General features: G+C 40.2%; 1 protein-coding gene across 4 annotated transcripts in view; it reads left to right on the plus strand.

Annotated features, from left to right (window-relative positions):
* The window catches only part of ncam2a (neural cell adhesion molecule 2a), a 260,785-nt gene that overhangs the window by 146,934 nt on the left and 96,439 nt on the right, over positions 1-17,412 (plus strand). For all 4 annotated transcript variants that reach the window (XM_088998258.1, XM_088998267.1, XM_088998251.1 and 1 more), the window contains exons 2-3: positions 7,960-8,034; positions 14,401-14,607. In XM_088998258.1, the coding sequence (XP_088854384.1) occupies positions 7,960-8,034; positions 14,401-14,607 (282 nt within the window). The remainder of the gene's footprint in view (positions 1-7,959; positions 8,035-14,400; positions 14,608-17,412) is intronic.

Consider the following 17,412-nt stretch of genomic DNA (forward strand, 5'->3'; position numbering starts at 1 on the left):
AGTTGGCAACATTTAACCACATGGACAAAGTAAAGATTTGGAGACATTAAAATGCAGTGAAAAGTAGCTTTATGAAATTATTAAAGGTAATACTAGGTGTGGAAAGTTTTTCCATTGATCAAGTATTGTATTATTATTTCAAGGTCTTATTGGTGAATGAGGAAATGGGGGAAATTCTGTTTTATGTGCTGACCATTAAACAGGTATGACTTTCCTTTTATCATGGGATGTCCCTTCTCAATTATGAGCCAGATAAGGTCGGACCTCTTATTGCTTGCAAGCCAGACGCAGACATTTGTGCCTCACACCTCAGGGCCTCTTTTGCCTGCCTAGAGAACAACTGCTGACCTCCTTTTGTGTCTGAATTAATCTGCTGTCATTATACAATGGCAATGCCGTCGCCATTGGCAGAATCCCACCAGGTAATAACCTGCTGGCCTTCATGTTATTTCAATCCACAAAATATAGCTAGCCCATGCATCACAAGTTCCATCATAGTGGCAACCTTTTCGCACACCCTTTAGGTCGCAGATGGGGCAACTGGAATGCTGGGTAGGGCCACGATTTTCCATCAGTGCTACTGCAGAGGAGGGGCGGTGGCCATGCATGCCCTGACCAGATGTGTGAAAAAAAATTTTTTTGAATATGGACAAAATACTTGTATTCATGCAAATAATAAATTGCATTTTTTAGCATACATTGTTCAATGCACATCATAAAATATGCAGTTTGTTATCACAAAAAAAACCCACAAACTGCTGAACAAGAAGCAAATATTATTTTTTTGCTCCTTCCCCACAAAAAATCCAAACTGCTCAACCTCACTCGGAGCTGGAGCCGATCCCAGTTTTTCTTCGGGTCGTCTGCGGGGTGTACCCTAAACTGGGTTGTCAGCCAATTGCAGCCACATCGACCATTCGTGTTCACTCTCACACCTACGGACAATTTAGAATATTCCATTAGCCTGCTGTGCCTGTTAATGGAACGTGGGAAGAAAATTGAGTCCCTGGAGTAAACACAGGCACAGCGGGAAATGTAAATCCCACACAGGAGATCCCAAACCCAGAATGGAACTCTGGACCTCTGTACTGTGAGTCCGATGTGCTAACTAGGCTTCCTTCATAAAAAAAATAAAATACATAAAGAATTTTTATATAAATCACTTCTACCAAGACTCAAAATTCAACATAAAACTACCCTCAACTCTTGCATATTTTCAATTTATATATTTGCATATTTGTGCTTTTTGGCAATGTATTTTTATCATTCAGATTTGTCTTGAAATACTGTATGTGAAAATTTGTTTTTTTGGAGTACATTACTTAAAATAATTTGGGGGGATTTGAAGAAGGATGATTACCTAAGTGACCACTCAAGCGTGTTAGTCAGACAAAGTTTTAAATTGTAATACCACAAATCACCACTAAATGGCAAACGAGCAAAACCAACCATGCACTTTGCATATCTGCACATATTCTCATTATTGAAGATAGCATTTTTTTGTCATACATCTGTTATGGAAATTACCTTGTGTACATATTTGACTCCCCAGGAGCACTGAAGAAAAATTGTGGCCCCCTCCAGAATTGAACTTAGCTCATCCCTCTGCGAATTTACATTTGCTTTGAAAGAGGAGGCGTATGTCGCACTGACATGCTTACAAGACTTTTCAAGTGCACGTTGGGACTGTGGTCATTGCAAAATTGTCAAAGCGATCTGAATCGCCTGCTGCTAAAACAACACAGTTTTGTGGGTTTTGTGCACAGATACAACTAAATTATATTTTGTCACATTATCTCGCCTTTTATCAACAGAAGATGCAAACACATTGGGATATCGCAAAAAAATTACTTGCTTCACATCTCCGTTGACGTGCTTGGACTGCAAACTCAGCGGAAGGTCATCTTTGTCGAGGAGCTTGCTGTGACTGGGGAAGAAAATACACTTTCGTAGGTTGATCTGCAAACATGTGGACATCCTCAAACGTGCCATTGGTCTGGAAGCATTTGCATTACTGCGCTTCAGTGTCTGCACTTTGCGTCTGTGTAAGCTCTCAGTCGTACAGGAGTGGTCCATCGATGAAAAGGTTTCTTCATCTGTACTTCTTTGAAAGTGTCGGATGTTTCGCTTCTTATCCAAGATGCTTCTTCAGCGAACTAAAGTCTTACTGATAGTTTCGGCCCTATATATATCCCTACTGTCCAGACGTGGCGGTGCCGGACTCTGCTATGATAGGTCCCTGCTCTCAGGTTGGGGGGAGCAGAGGACTACTCCATGCGGCTCCCCTGATTGCTTCTATTGTCCTCACTGACGACTGGCCTGATTTGCTCTGGTATTACCTCATCAGCATAACTAATCCTATGTTGCTTAAGCAGACTGTTGTACCAACGATCCAAATTGATTTGTTATCCTGATGATGTGATACCAGAGCAAATGGGGCAATCAGTGGAGCCGTAGGGAGTAGTCCTCTGCTCCCCCCAACCTGAGAGCAGGGACCTATCATAGCAGAGTCCGGCACTGCCACGTCTGGACAGTAGGGATATATATAAGTAAGACTTTAGTTCGCTGAAGAAGCATCTTGGATAAGAAGCGAAACGTCCGACACCTTCAAAGAAGTACAGATGACGGCTGAAGAAACCTTTTCATCGATGAATGCCAGTGGTGTCCAAAGTCGGTCCTCGAGGGCCGCCGTCCTGCCTGTTTTCCAGCTCTCCCAGGAGCAACACACCTGATTCAAATGATCAGCTCATCAGCCAGCTCTGAAGCAGGATCAAAATGGTCCTGATGATTTGAATCAGGTGCGTTGCTCCTGGGAGAGCTGGAAAACAGGCAGGACGGCGGCCCTCGAGGACCGACTTTGGACACCCCTGATGTATGCACTTTGATTCAATAACTGTGTTGAACAATGGATTGTTGCACATGTTGATCAAGCTTACTTTGCCTCGAAGGTCTTTTACTTTTATGACAGAATCTATCTTGACAGTCAGTTGACGCCACCTGCTCCTCACTCCTCCCGCCAGTCCGCCAAGCATTAGTCTACTCATTTGCACTGTAAAATCGATTTCAGACTCGGTTGGTCGAATAGTTGGAAGTCTACTTATTTTTTTATTTCATTTTATTTTTGTATATGTTGCAAAGACTGAGGAGCATTCCTTCCCCTCTCCACTTTCAAACTGAAAGGGGACAAATGCCAAAAGGAAGGGGCATTCGATTCACATTGAGAAGGTGGGTGTTGTTGTTTTTGTTGTTTTATTCCAATTTATATCTGGCAAACTAAAGATATCAGTCTTGTAAAGGAGTTAATGGACAAATAATGTTTGCACGTGTGAGACAAACCACACCTTAATGACAGGGAGGTAAGTGAAATCTGAGAGAAAGCGGTGGAGATAAAAAAATAGCTATTAGATTAGGTATTGCAGGATTTCCAGGATGCAGGGAGGGGACAAGGGGAAGGCAAGGTAGAAAAAAATGGCTCAAGATTATCCATTTTGCAGATTTTGGACCAACGCATGATTTTGCACCTGCATCCCTCGACTTCTTAAGTTCCATAAATATGGACACAATATCCAAGCAAATGGGTTTCTTTCTGATGTGGCGCTCCAATTTTTACTAAAACTGGCTGAGAAATTTGTTGCGGAAGATAAAAACAAAAATGAATGTGTGCGTGTGTGTGTGTGCGCGCGCGCGTGTGTGCGTGTGTGTGTGTGTGTGTGTTTGTGTGTGTGTGCGTGTGTGTGCGTGTGAGCGTTTGTTGAGGAGGTGGCTCCAAATTCCTTTCACATGCCAAAGTGGAGTTTGTGAGCCAGACCTAAATTGTTCTTTTCCAGCAGTTGATTGCACGGCCCTCGTGATGAGCCCGTTATTTGGTGGATCCACGGGCTCTTGTTTGATTTGGGCATAGAATGGCCATTTAGGCAAGTAACTGTCATTTTCTTGCAGATTTTGAACCTGACGTGCACCATAGCTTGGCAGTTATAGTGCACAATGATGCTTGTTTTGATTTCTGTAAAATAAATGAAGACAATAAATAGAACAAAGAAGCTGATGTTCGCGGGATTAATCAATTTCAGACAAAAACCAGAAGTGGCAGCTGGCATTGAAATATAAAAGAAACGTTTGTAACTTTGTGAAATGTCAGGTTTGCTTCGAAAAAGGGATCATCTTCATTATATTGCTCATCTTTTTGAGTTCAATAAAACTGTGTTTATGTTTGTATTCCATGCTGGATGTTTGTACGTCACTTGTCTGCCCCTTTTTAAATTACTGCAAGGATCACTTCGATTGTCTTTGTTCCTGAACACCAGTGACAGCCAAAGCTCCAAATAAGAAAATAATTTCTTTGGTAATGATGATAAAAGCCCATCTAAACTTGTGATGAGAACGATCTGTCATTGAAGCGAAACCAAACAATCTAAAGTAATGAGGCAGTGATTCAAAATACTGGCACATTTATTGTAACTAATACCATTCAGAGGGTTTTAATTTCAGTAATTCAACAAATTAAACAAAAAAAAGTTTAATTTCCACTCCAGACGCCTCAGAGGATGATGAACTTTCATAGACTCAAACCTCGAGGCTCATTTCATTAATTAACCGACTGCATGAATCGCACACTCAGCCACTATGATGAGCCACAAATCCCCACATAAAAAAGAGGCTTGATAACAGCGAAATCTTGGAAGGGAGCATTGCTGCTGGCCAACAGTTTCCTTCTTTCTTCAAAAAATAAAATATTGTGGCTGAGATTGCATTTGCTTGACTTGCTGCATATATAGTATTTTCAAGCTAGTGTGTCTTTGTATGTGTTGAAACCACACTTGTCTGTGGTTGTGATTGGATACAGATGGCTTAGTATAAGCCTCGCTTTTTACTTGCAAGACCGGACAATAAGTTTGTACATTTTGCAAATGTGAAACGATGTCTAGACACGCTGAAAAAAATAGCATTTCACGCAGAGAAACATTGCGTAGCTTTCTGCTTCTCTGTGCATATGCGATCATGGCTGCGATGAAGCTCTTTCATGGAGGGCACAGACGTTTCTCCGCTAGACCGCTGACTGCACACTGGGCTCAGTGAAGGGCAGCAGAGTGCCGTCCAGCTTTCATGTGCTCGGCAAGAAGCTGTTGCAGTCACCGGGTCAACTCATGCAGCACAATGTATCTTGGGAAGAGAGAATGCTGGCAGGACGATACCATAGGCTTGATTGGAAATTGGATAGATGGAAGATCATCTGCAACCGTGCCTTGAGGTACGACTGTCTCAGATTTTTCAAGATAAAAGCCACCATCAGTCATGTTTTTTTTTTTTTGAGTTGCAAGCGCAAACTTAAGTTACGCATGCTATACAGTTGCAGCGAATTTAAATCGTCTGGCTGCCGCTGCTCACCCGCGGAAAAACTTATCCTGTGAGTGTAAGGTGTCCTTGAGAGTTTTTAAAGGCGCTTATAAATGAAATGTCGTATAATTGTGAATCATGTGAGCAATTAATCTGAAAAAAAAGGATTTGGGCTATGTAATCCCGCACCATGTTGAAACTTGCTATGAAACATCCAAAGAAGAGTCATTTCCATACTATTTGTGAAATATCCAAAAACATGTCTGCTGGACAATTTAAAGTTAAAAGATTTGTATTCAGTCGAAATAATATTCAAGGAGGAAAAGAAAACAAAAAAAATATCTTTTTAAATATTTTTTGAAGAATTTTACGGATTAATTTTTGACGGAACCAAATTTTTGCCACGTTGAAAGTGGCTTCTAAAGTGAATTGAATGAGCTGAAAGAGTAACTTTTTGAAATTAGAAACGTGGGATTGCCATTGGGAATTATTAGTGAATTTAGGGTGGACATTTTTGTAATTTTCTGATTTTTTTTTTGTTTTTTTTTAATTTTCGGGAAGAGGAAAAATAGTAGCGATGAAAAGCCCTAATTGCTAGTGTGTTGAAATTGAATACATGTTGAAATATCGATTAGCAAGGCCTAATTATTGTGACAATTTTAAAATTTTGGGCATGTGTGTAATGAGCAGAATTTTCAATGGGAATGAAATTCATCTGTTTAGATGAATGTTTCATTGGGAATGAATTGGATGGACATTTTTCAGTAACATGAATTGTCTGAATATTTTGAAATCTGAATGTGAATCGGATGAAAAATGTAGAAAGTGGTTGAAATAAACGTTTTTGAATAACAGTTTGAAAAGTGTGAAAGCCTTCACACAATTATCACCCAGTCTTCTTTCTCCTTGTATTGCACTCACAGGAACGACTGAATCATCTCTTTTGGTGTGTAACATGTTGCAGGATCAGTGAATACCTGAAAAGTGTTAAACTGCATGGAATAAAATGTTCGAAATGTACAGTCGTTCTGTAAGTGGTAGTCAACTTAGCAGGGCTAAGCCTATATAATGAATTGACCCACAAATATGTGCATTTCAAGTCAATTTATTTTCAGCAAGAGCTTGGATTCACTACATTGTACGCACATTCATGGCTAGTTCACTCATTTTGTGGACAGATGAAAATGTGAAACTGAAAAAAAAAGACATTCACAGTGGCTTTTTCTCCTTCGTTTTGTTTGCCAATTGTCAATTCATTGCCGTGCGGTAAACGACTGGATACAATAGAGCCATTATAGTCTATGATCACATTTAATGGCAATCACCCGGAATGCATTGCATCAGTAGAGAAGCCTCACAACCCACAAAGGATGTCATTTGAAAGTCGTCCGTTTGCAAAGCTTTATTTGTGGTTCAAACGTCTCAAGGTTGTCGTTTAATCAGAGTTCTTTGAGAAGTAATAGAATTGCTGCTTTCTTGTTCATCTAAAAAGTGACTTCTCATCTTTGCTCATAAGTGTGCTTTTGAAGACTGCGGTAAAACCACTCTGCTCCTGGGACGGAAATTGTCAGTGACTCGCTATGTCCTCCGTTGACAGTTGTGCGCATTTTAGCACCATTAGAGTATTCTTTACTATGAGAGACAACTTAAAATTGGGAAGAAAAAAAAGCTGGACAGAAAAAGCCATGGTCCTTTGATCGCTGTGATCAAGAATCACTCTGATCTCATCCTTGCCGCGGCAATGCTCACCATCTTCCGCCCTCTTCTTCATTTTACCATTTTTCAAATGCTGGACCACTCCCTCCAACAGCAAGCCTTCTGGCTATGGTGAATGGGGGTTTACTCAACCGTTTTATGCTCCGACATTGACAAGCTCTCTATTTGTTCTTGCCAATGTAATAAAGTCCACATCACAACATTTTATTTCTTCCTCCAGAGGAAGTCAAAATATTGGGCTATTTGTTACATTCTGTAATTGTCATTCGAAAGTAAACACGTGGTGATGTCTGACTACGATAGTGGGAGCTGCAATACTTTCAGGCCTTTTCAACACGTCATTCGTTGAAGAACTGCCTGACAAGTTTTTTCACAAATACCAAGTCAATCTTTCCTTTCGTACACAGTTTTGAAAGAAATGTGTTTTCAATGTTGGTGCTTAAAAATGTTTGGTGTGGACAACATGCTGGATTGAATTGGATTTAACAGACAGCAAGAAAATTGTACCGTAATATATGGATGGAAACAATGTAAAGCCAGTTCAGAATTAGAATCGGAATCAGAAAGTCTTTAATAGTCCCACAATGGTGAAATTTGCTATCTACAGCAGCAACATTGAAATGGGGGGGGGGGTGAAAAGATAAAATCTAATTATTCTAAGCATAATAGAAATGCCAGAAGACTGAACTGTATATCTGTGCAAAAATGTTTCATAAGAAGAACATAGTACAAGTATAAAAAGCATATTTGAATAGCATATTTGAAGCATATATGTAACTGTATTGAGTCAACATAAGGTGGCTGTGCTATTTACAATGCAAACGGCTATTTTTTTTTCACGTGTGACTATGAAGAAACTGGAACTAACTATTTTTTGTCCTCCCCCACCTCCATTTGTCTGTATTCCAGCCATCCTACAGGTTTCCATTTCCTTGAACAAGGTGGAGTTAAGTGTTGGAGAGTCCAAGTTTTTCATCTGCACAGGTACTGATGTCCCTCCTGTGTGTGCGTGCGTGCGCGTGTGTGTGTGTGTGTGTGTGCGTGTGTGTGTGTGTGTGTGTGTGTGTGTGTGTGTGTGTGTGTGTGTGTGTGTGTGTGTGTGTGTGTGTGTGTGTGTGTGTGTGTGTGTGTGTGTGTGTGCATGCATGCATGCGTGCGTGCGTGCATGCGTGTATGTGTGTGTGTGTGTGTGTGTGAGCGTGTGAGTATGTGTAGTATGTTTGGAGACCGGTTGTATCGGCACAGTAGGGGGGTCTGTTTGTTCTTTTAATGACAGCTCCATCCTCCCAATATGGTGAGTGACATTTTGACCGCCAGCGTTTCCTCCCCCTTATTGTTTTCGCTAAATGGTCATCAAGAGCGGCCGGTGCTGGCAGGTTGGACTCACCTCCCGCTGCTTGCCTGTTCTCCTTTGCCAACCCACAGACAAGCATAACCTGAAAAGCGTGTTGGAGCCATGCGATAAGAAGCTCCTCCTCGACACTGCAGGCTGTCACGCTCAGTCCCGTTGCCATATTGCCAAATTGAATCTATAACGATTCCCACAAACAGTCTTTAAACATAGCAGAATATGTTTTTAGCATGCGAACTGACTGTTCTATGCAGATAAACTCATTCCAATCATCAAATTCTAAAAACGAACATATTCAAAAGACTTCCCGAAAAGGACGCAGTGTCACTTGTAGTATTTGCTGCATATTAAAGCCTTCACAGTAATTTTTGTCACCGTGTATAAACAGAAAGCAGTTTGAGCACGTTTTCCTTTCATGAGCATTGAAAAAAAGAAATCCACAAAACAAACAAACAAACACAAACTAAATTTACAGGATTTGAACAAAAGGTGCATGCAAGTGTGAGGGGAAATGCAAATAAAATACTGTGACATGCCAAAAGGACAAACTGAGATGAGATAGGTAAACAATACAGGAACAAAACAAAGATGGACGGCGAAATGTGGAAGGATGGCAGCCGGTACAAACTAAAACTCAAAACGTAAATCCTAAAAGCAGCACAGAATGAGAAATAGAAATTCATACGAGTACCTCAAAGCTAACACTCATAAAAAGTATTTACTGGCAGGCCAAGAAGACTGCGAAACAAACACAAGGGCAGCAAAACGCTGCGGCAATGGTAATAAGCAAAGAACAATGGTCTGCATCTTCCTTCAGTCTCTCTTGCATCTAAACACCCTGCTGATGCCATTCAGGCAGAAGGTTCGATGCAGGAAACTTCTTGGAAAGCGCAACAGGAGAAAAAAAAAGAGAAATAAAGCAACATTACTGTCCTGAACACGTATTCATAGACTTACCCTGACAAATGTTTGATCTGAGTTTGGCGAGAGAGTGATTAAAAAAAAAATAGTGTTCAGATAAAATGATTGAGCTAGGCTCACACTAAAGAGCATTTATGTGATGTTGAGCAAGAAAGGGTCCAGTGAAGCGAGATGCTCAGCGTGACAGATATGGAGGTGGTTAAATTGACATTACAGCATGTGTAACCTCTCCAATTACTGCCGTGGCATCACGCCAGAACAGGCGTTAGCTCTTGAAACGCATCAGATGGGTTCGCAAAATGCATGTTTGCCTGTTCTTTATATGAACTTCACTTGGGCGTAACCTGATATTACTCGGGCAAAACGTTTATGTGATGGTCTGTCAGATTTTATTTGTTCATATAATCCTGCTTTGGGTCTAAGCATACACTGCAAACAAGATATTTCATGTTCAAACTGTGGCTTTTTGATTTTTATTGTTTTCAGCTAATACTTGTGTTGGGGCACTGAACATAAGCTTAGTAGGCGGAATTATTTTCTCATTCTTGCTTGATGTACAGCTTCAAGCAGTTCAACAGTTCGAGGTCTTCATAGCCATATTTTCTAATACCACTTCGAATATAATAGTTGAATATAATAGTTGAAAATAATGTTGTAATTCATGATGCGCCACACATTTCAATGGGAGGCCAGTCTGGACTGCAGGCAGTGCAGTTCAGTACTTTCACTCTTATAATACAAAGCCACATTGCTGTAACACATGCAGAATGTGGTTTGGCATTGTCTTGCTGAAGTACGCTTGGGTGTCTGTGAAAAAGACAGTCGGATAGCGCCATGAGTTTGTTCACAACCTGTCACCTAGAATGGTGCCTTCACATATGTGTACTGTGAGTTAATTATGCCATGAGCAGTAACACAGCCTCATATCAACACAGATGTTGATATGACAAGTTAGTCCAAGTGAGCCTGTTCACTCATTCACTGCATGTGCAAAAATGTGTCCACTCCAGTGCTAGGGTTTTTGTCATTTTCACTTAAATTCTAGGACCCACAAAATATTTTGGAGTTTTTGGACTACATAAACATTCAATGCAACATAAGAAACCTTAGACTCTCTTCTTCGATCAGAAAAAAGAGTTAATTCCTAATATGGGTCTGGAGTTATCTGATCTTGAAATGGGGCGGCTGTAGTGAAGGTAAATGCTGCTCCCTTGTGGGAGGGGAAACATTGTCAGAGGTCAGACCAGCGCTTTATCGGCACACAACCCCTTCCTCCCCCAATAAATGAAAAAATAAAACCCGAATAATTCAGGAATTATGCTCCGCGTCATATTTTCAATTCACTAATACATTCGGGAATGGCAGTGAATGAGTTAACTTGTGAAATGTTTCATACGGATGTTTGATGATTTGTTAAGATTATGATGATTAAGATTGCTGAAAAAAATGATCCGTCTCAGCATTAAATTACATACTCTGTAAAATAAAGTCATCATGTGAGTGGTGTCGGCTTTCACACACGTAACTGTCACATCGTGTATAAAATGCAATAGGATGCTAACAGGTATGTGGCGACATACCGTGCATAGCAGCGGGAAGCCAGGATGCTGAGCAAAATATCCAGCTTGGATATTGTCATCAGATTTGTTGTTAATGAATCGCAAGCACACGCGCAAAGGATGTGATGTGACATGACAAGGCACTAGTCGTTTGACAGGAGATCAGTGAGGGAGCTGAATGGAAAGTCAATTCCAGTCATTTTCAGCCTGTCAAATCGAGGCAAAGTGACATGAACCCATGATCAGTGAAATTTGACTTAAACCTCAAGTTTACTGTAAAAGTAAACATAAAACAAAGAATTATACACTGTGTATTTAACAACCACGTTAGTCTGCTAGTGTAATGCCAGCACATAAGAATAAATGCCATTGGTGGGTTTAGGAATATCATCCATGTGGGGGTACTATGTCATATATATATATATATATATATATATATATATATATATATATATATATATATATATATATATATATATTCTTTTCCTTTCGGCTTTTCCCCTCAGGGGTCGCCACAGCGAATCAATGTCCTCCATCTATCCCGGTTTTGTGCATCCTCTTCCCTCACACCAGCTACCTTCATGTCCTCTTTGACAACATCCATAGACCTCCTCTTCGGTCTTCCTCTCGGTCTTCTGCCTGGCAGTTCAAGATTCAGCATCCTTCTCCCGATATAGTCGGTCTCTCTCCCTGGATATGTCCAAACCATCTCAGTCTGGCCTCTCTGACTTTCTCTCCAAAGCCTCGAATATGAGTTGTCCCTCTAATGTACTCATTCCTGATCCTATGCTATCCAACCTGGTCACTCCCAAAGAAAACCTCAACATCTTCAGCTCTGCTACCTCCAGCTCTGCTTCTTGTCTTTTCTTCAGTGGCGCTGTCTCCAGTCCAAACATCATGGCTGGTCTCACCACTGTTTTATCTCTCTCTCTCTCTCTCTCTCTCTCTCTCTCTCTCTCTCTCTCTCTCTCTCTCTCTCTCTCTCTCTCTCTCTCTCTCTCTCTCTCTCTCTCTCTCTCTCTCTCTCTCTCTCTCTCTCTATAGATAGATAGATAGATAGATAGATAGATAGATAGATAGATAGATAGATAGATAGATAGATAGATAGATAGATAGATAGATAGATAGATAGATAGATAGATAGATAGATATGAAAAACATGACGCGGAGCGCCATTCCCAAATGTGTTCAGCTTTCGCGATAAATCACTGGTCAGACCACTGGTAATGTTTTTCCCTCCGATGAGGGGGCAGCATTTACCTTTTGTACGGCCGCCCTCATTTCAAGCTCAGGTAACTCCAGACCCATTTAACTTGGGAATTAACTATTTTTTTCTGATGAAAGAAGAGAGTCTAAGGTTTCTGATGCTGCATTGAATGTTTACATCGTCCTAAAACTCAATATTCAGTGGGACCTGCAATTTGAGTGAAAATGACAAAAATGCTGGCACTGGAGTGGACACATTTTTGCACATCGCCTGGCAGTGAATGACTTAAAGGACAACCGACGTCTCCTGACAAGTTGTGTCCATAATTTGTAAAATGGCCTCAAATGACTTCTACTGAGCATATTTTACAAAGATTCCACCACATATAGCTATATTTTACATTTTAAGACTTGCGCTGAATATTCCGAAAGTCTTGTTTTTGAGTTGGTGACGAGTCCTCACCCTACGTCACTGAAGGAACACCCCCCACCGAGAAAGGACATACCTTGCATCAACTCAATGCATTTTGCCGTTTTGTTTGGTCTGAAAACTTCATGTTGATCCGTGTTGATGGCGAAATTAGAAGGAAAACACATAAATAACGCAATGTTGAATCGTTGTGTGTTGCGCCAAGACTTCTACAGTGTATTTGATGTTCACTTACAAAACGTCCCAGGAGACAATTTACATGGAGCTTTGTCGCCTTCTTCTGCCTTTTTTGGGTACTGTGTGTACTAAAGAGTTTGTCACTATATTTCTCTCCAGATGCATCAAAATGACCAGAATAAATTCTTTAATCGATTGCAAACATGTATGCTTTCCTCTTCAGAACTATTTGAATCATATTCATAACTGGATGAGTAACAAGAAAGCATCTTTTCCGAATCTGAAGCCATCGTTTTGATTCTCCAGCAAGGCAAGACATCTTGGGTTGACACCACGAACAAGGCCACTTCCGGGTTCAATTTGAAGTAGTTTTTGGACACTTTAAGTAATTTTTATTGGTGTTTTGCATTTGACTAAAAATATCATACTGCGTGTTTTGGGTATTTTAGATGCTTTTCAGATGTCAGTTAAGAAACGAAAAAGTGATGTTGTTTGACGCCTCTGGACAAGTTGTGTCCATAATTTGTAAAAACACTTAAAATGACTTCGACTGAGCGTATTTTACAAAGATTCCACCGCATATAGCTATATTTTACGTTTTAGGACTCGCGCTGAATATTCAGGAAGTCTTGTTTTCGAGTTGATGACGATTCCCTACGTGATGTCACATTTGGAATGCCCCTGACCGAGAAAGTGACACACAATGGATTTTGCGGTACTTTGTTTGGTCTTAAAACCTCATGTTTATCTGTGTTGATGGTGAAATTAGAAGAAAAACACATAAATAATAACGATGGTGAATCGTTGTGTGTTGCACCAAGAATACTATTTGATATTCGCTGACACAAATTCCCTGCAGACAAATCAGCCTATTTCCAATGGAGCTTGGGCGCCATCTTTTGCATTTTCTGGGACACTACATGCTGTCATTGACGGCTCGAATTGATGTTGGAGGACTCCTGTAATCGATTGCAAACATTTATGCTTTCCTCTTCAGAACTATTTGAATCATATTCATAACTGGATGAGTAACAAGAAAGCATCTTCTCCGAATCTGAACTCCGTGAGCCCATTGTTTTGTTTCTTGAGCAAGGCAAGACGACTTGGCGTGACTACACGAACTGGGGGTGGGACTTTCTGAAAATCACCAGTTTCGAGCTGATTTGTGGCAGATTTTGGACACTTTAAGTCATTTTTATTGGTGTTTTGCATTTGACTAAAAATATCAGCCAGCATGTTTTGGGTATTTTAGATGCTATAAAACGTTTTTCTGACGTCAGTTAGGAAACAAAAAAATGCTGTCGCTTGTCCTTTAAGTGACAAGTGTGAGTGTGAAATTAAATCATAAAGGTGACAAAAATCAATGAAATGCATATTTTTAAAATATATTTTGTGAAGCAAAAATGTAAACACCAATTATCATTCAATCAAGATGGAACAATTGAGAATCATGAACATATGAAAATTATTACAGCAGTTAAATAATCACATGCTTAAGTTATAATTTTTAGAAGATTTAATAGTGCACCAATCATGCAAACAAGAATCATCAATAAGATAAGATGGAGCGTATTGAGGTGATAATCATCAAAATGTGAAAATGTTGACAGGATAAAGAAAGGAGAGAGTATTGTTGTCATCCAAGGATAAGTTTGCGCAATCTAGACTTCCTTACTTTTCTTGACTTTTCTTTCTTGACTTTGCAGCGATTGGCGAGCCGGTGAGGTTGGAGTGGTACAATCCTCAAGGAGAGCGCATCATAGCCTCCAAGCGCATGGCGCTGCACACGGAGGCATCGCGATCGCGCCTTATCATCTACAACGCTATTGTTGAGGATGCCGGTATCTACCGCTGCCAGGCCACCGAAGCCAACGGTCGTACGGCAGAGGCCTCTGTGGTGCTGGAGATTTACCGTAAGGTCTCCGCGTCGCACAGACATTTCTGGATTTATGGCACAAAGTTTGATATGAAGGTGTAAATGTCTTTTAAACATGTGTGCTAATAGTATTCACATTGCCACCCAATAAATTTGCCTATTTCATTTGGAAATTGTTTTAAGTGCGTGTGTGTGTGTGTGCGTGTGTGTGTGTGTGTGTGTATGTGTTTTCCCTGTTTGTAATGTAATTAAAGTATAATGACTTCGAGCCACGCAAGGGGACCCTGATCCTGCATGGCATAATGAGGGCTATGCCACTGAGGCCAGCCTTCCTCGCTGACCCAGCACTATTTCCAAACCAAAAAAATGTAATGTTATGAGGCACAAAGGAAACTAGGAAATGGGGTGTTGTTCAGTATTTACAGAATCAATTCCACTGTCAGGACGGTATCATTAATGGTAATTGAAATAGACCCTTGTATTCGGGCTGTGGAGGTGACGGACTACATGACTTTCGATTTTTGGAAAGGTTCTAGACATGTTCAGGCGAATAAAGAACACATTATTAGGATGATTTGGGAGAATAATTTTCGAGCTGAGTAATTAATTTGACCTTCATAAAAGTGAATTAGATTTCATGAGAATCGCCGGTTCGCGTCCTGGTCTGGCCTCCCTGTGTGGAGCTTGCATGTTCTACCCGCACCCGCGTGGGTTTTCTCCGGGTCCTCCGGTTTCCGCATGCATGGCAGGCAGATTGACCACTGTTGTACGTCTTTGTGTGCCCTGTAATTGGCTGGCAACCAATTCAGGGTGTCCCCCGCCTCATGCCCAAAGACAGCTGAGATAGGCTCCAGCACCCCCCGCGACCCTAATGAGGAATAAGCGGTACGGAAATGGATGGATGTTTCTTAAGAAATACAGTGATCATATGCATCTGTAAATGATTTGGTGTCACATATACTGTACCTGTATGTGATTTGAACTGTATCGTGATATTCCAGTTAGAATATCGGCTTCCAGCTATCAAATATTTTGGTATTTATTTAAAAAGTGTTCAGATTTTAAGAAAAATTGCTGTATTTGTTTCTCTATTTGTGTATTTGTTTATCTGTATGTTTAGTTTTTTATTTGTTTGTTCAGTCATTTGTTTATTCGTTGATTTACTATATATTTGTTTATTTATTTGTTTATTGCTTTGTTCAAAACACAGAAAAAACACATTTAGACATAATAAATAACCATCTCGCTTTTATTTTTATGTGATTTACATTTTATGTTTAAGTTTAAACTGTCCATAGCATTACACTATTTTCTTCTGCAGTAAAAGTGTGAGAATTTAGATAAATCTCTCCCAAGAATTTGGCGTATGAGACGTCTTAAACAATTATTAATTGCGGTTAAGGTGGCAATCAAAATAACCGCGGCACATTGAAAAGGGTACACTGAGTTAATTGGGGTTCTTTTTGATTACTAGTTCTAATACCTTGTATTCAATGAAGTTTCTTTTTTTCTGCACAAAGTATTTGGAAAAGCATTTCATATGTGCATTATTTTATCGCAATTGATGCAATTACATTTTACTTCCATGTGCTGAAAAGATAATGCATTTTTTTTTAAATTCTGACAGTTATTAAATGTAAGATTTTGGTATGTCAGGTGGAAGATATGATATTCCTGCCATTGAAACTATGGTCTTTTCTCAATACTGGAGTTTTTACGATAATATATTCCAGAAGGCTTTTCGAAAAGTGATATGTTCAAAATTCAAAAATGATTAGCCCATGATTAGGGGTAAATACACTCTTCAGAAATAACAAAACAAAAACAACAAACTCAGATTAGCGCAAATCACAACAAACACCTGAATGAGCATTACTTCCTCATAGAAGGAGGCCGAGAACAGTCAAGTAAGTGATGTTTTTGGATTTGCTTGTTTTTTTTTTCGAAAACTGATTTTCAGTCAGTAATCCGAGGCATAAAAAATGAGAATTTTCTGGTTGAAAACCTATTTGGTAGAGAGCACAGGCCGATGTATAACTATATTTAGAAAATGTTTCGAAAATGTTATCGTAAATATCGCAATTTTGAAAAAAAAATGCCAAAAAGAAACATGGGGTATGACATCAATCACTGCATACCTAATATTCTATACTATCTTAATATCCTGTTTCCCAAGATGCATGCTAACATGCAACCCATTCTAAGGTATTTTACTCTCAAAGGCACACATATTTACTACTTAGAACTTGGTCACCTTTTTCATCCTCTTTCAATAAGCTGTTTGGGGAGACATCACAGCCTCAATCTTACCTGCCGCTCCCAGCTTCTTAAAAAAACATAGTTTCCATAGCAACCAAGCATCAATTGCTCCAGCCCTGTGCGTACATCGACATGAAAGTCCACCAGAAGCCTCAGCCGCTGAGCCAGCCAAAGACCCCTCAGGCAACAGGCCAGCCCGGACACGACACAGTGTTTGACATGAAATTCATTGCAGCTATGAAGAAAAGTGTCAACTTCCTGTCATGGGGATTGACAGCTCCATGACAGCTGCTTCTAATCATACTGCCCTGACTGGCACCTGCATCGCGGAAAGAAACACGGCCTGGTGTAACCCACACAGTGGTGCAGACGGATTGAGTTGCATTATTGTTGGTTACTATTAAGTCATTCACTGCCATTCCTGAATTTATTCGGGAATTGAAAATATGACGTGGAGCGCCATTCCCGAACTGGTTCGAATTTTGTTTTGTTTTTTTGCTGGGTGTGCCGATAAAGCACTTAGCAGACCTCTTCCACAAGGGAGCAACATTTGCCTTTTGTTCAGCTGCTCCCACTTGCACCT

The sequence above is a fragment of the Hippocampus bargibanti genome, linkage group LG01 (genome assembly GCF_051943395.1).
Source record: "Hippocampus bargibanti isolate YZ-2025 linkage group LG01, ASM5194339v1, whole genome shotgun sequence".
NCBI lineage: Eukaryota > Metazoa > Chordata > Actinopteri > Syngnathiformes > Syngnathidae > Hippocampus > Hippocampus bargibanti.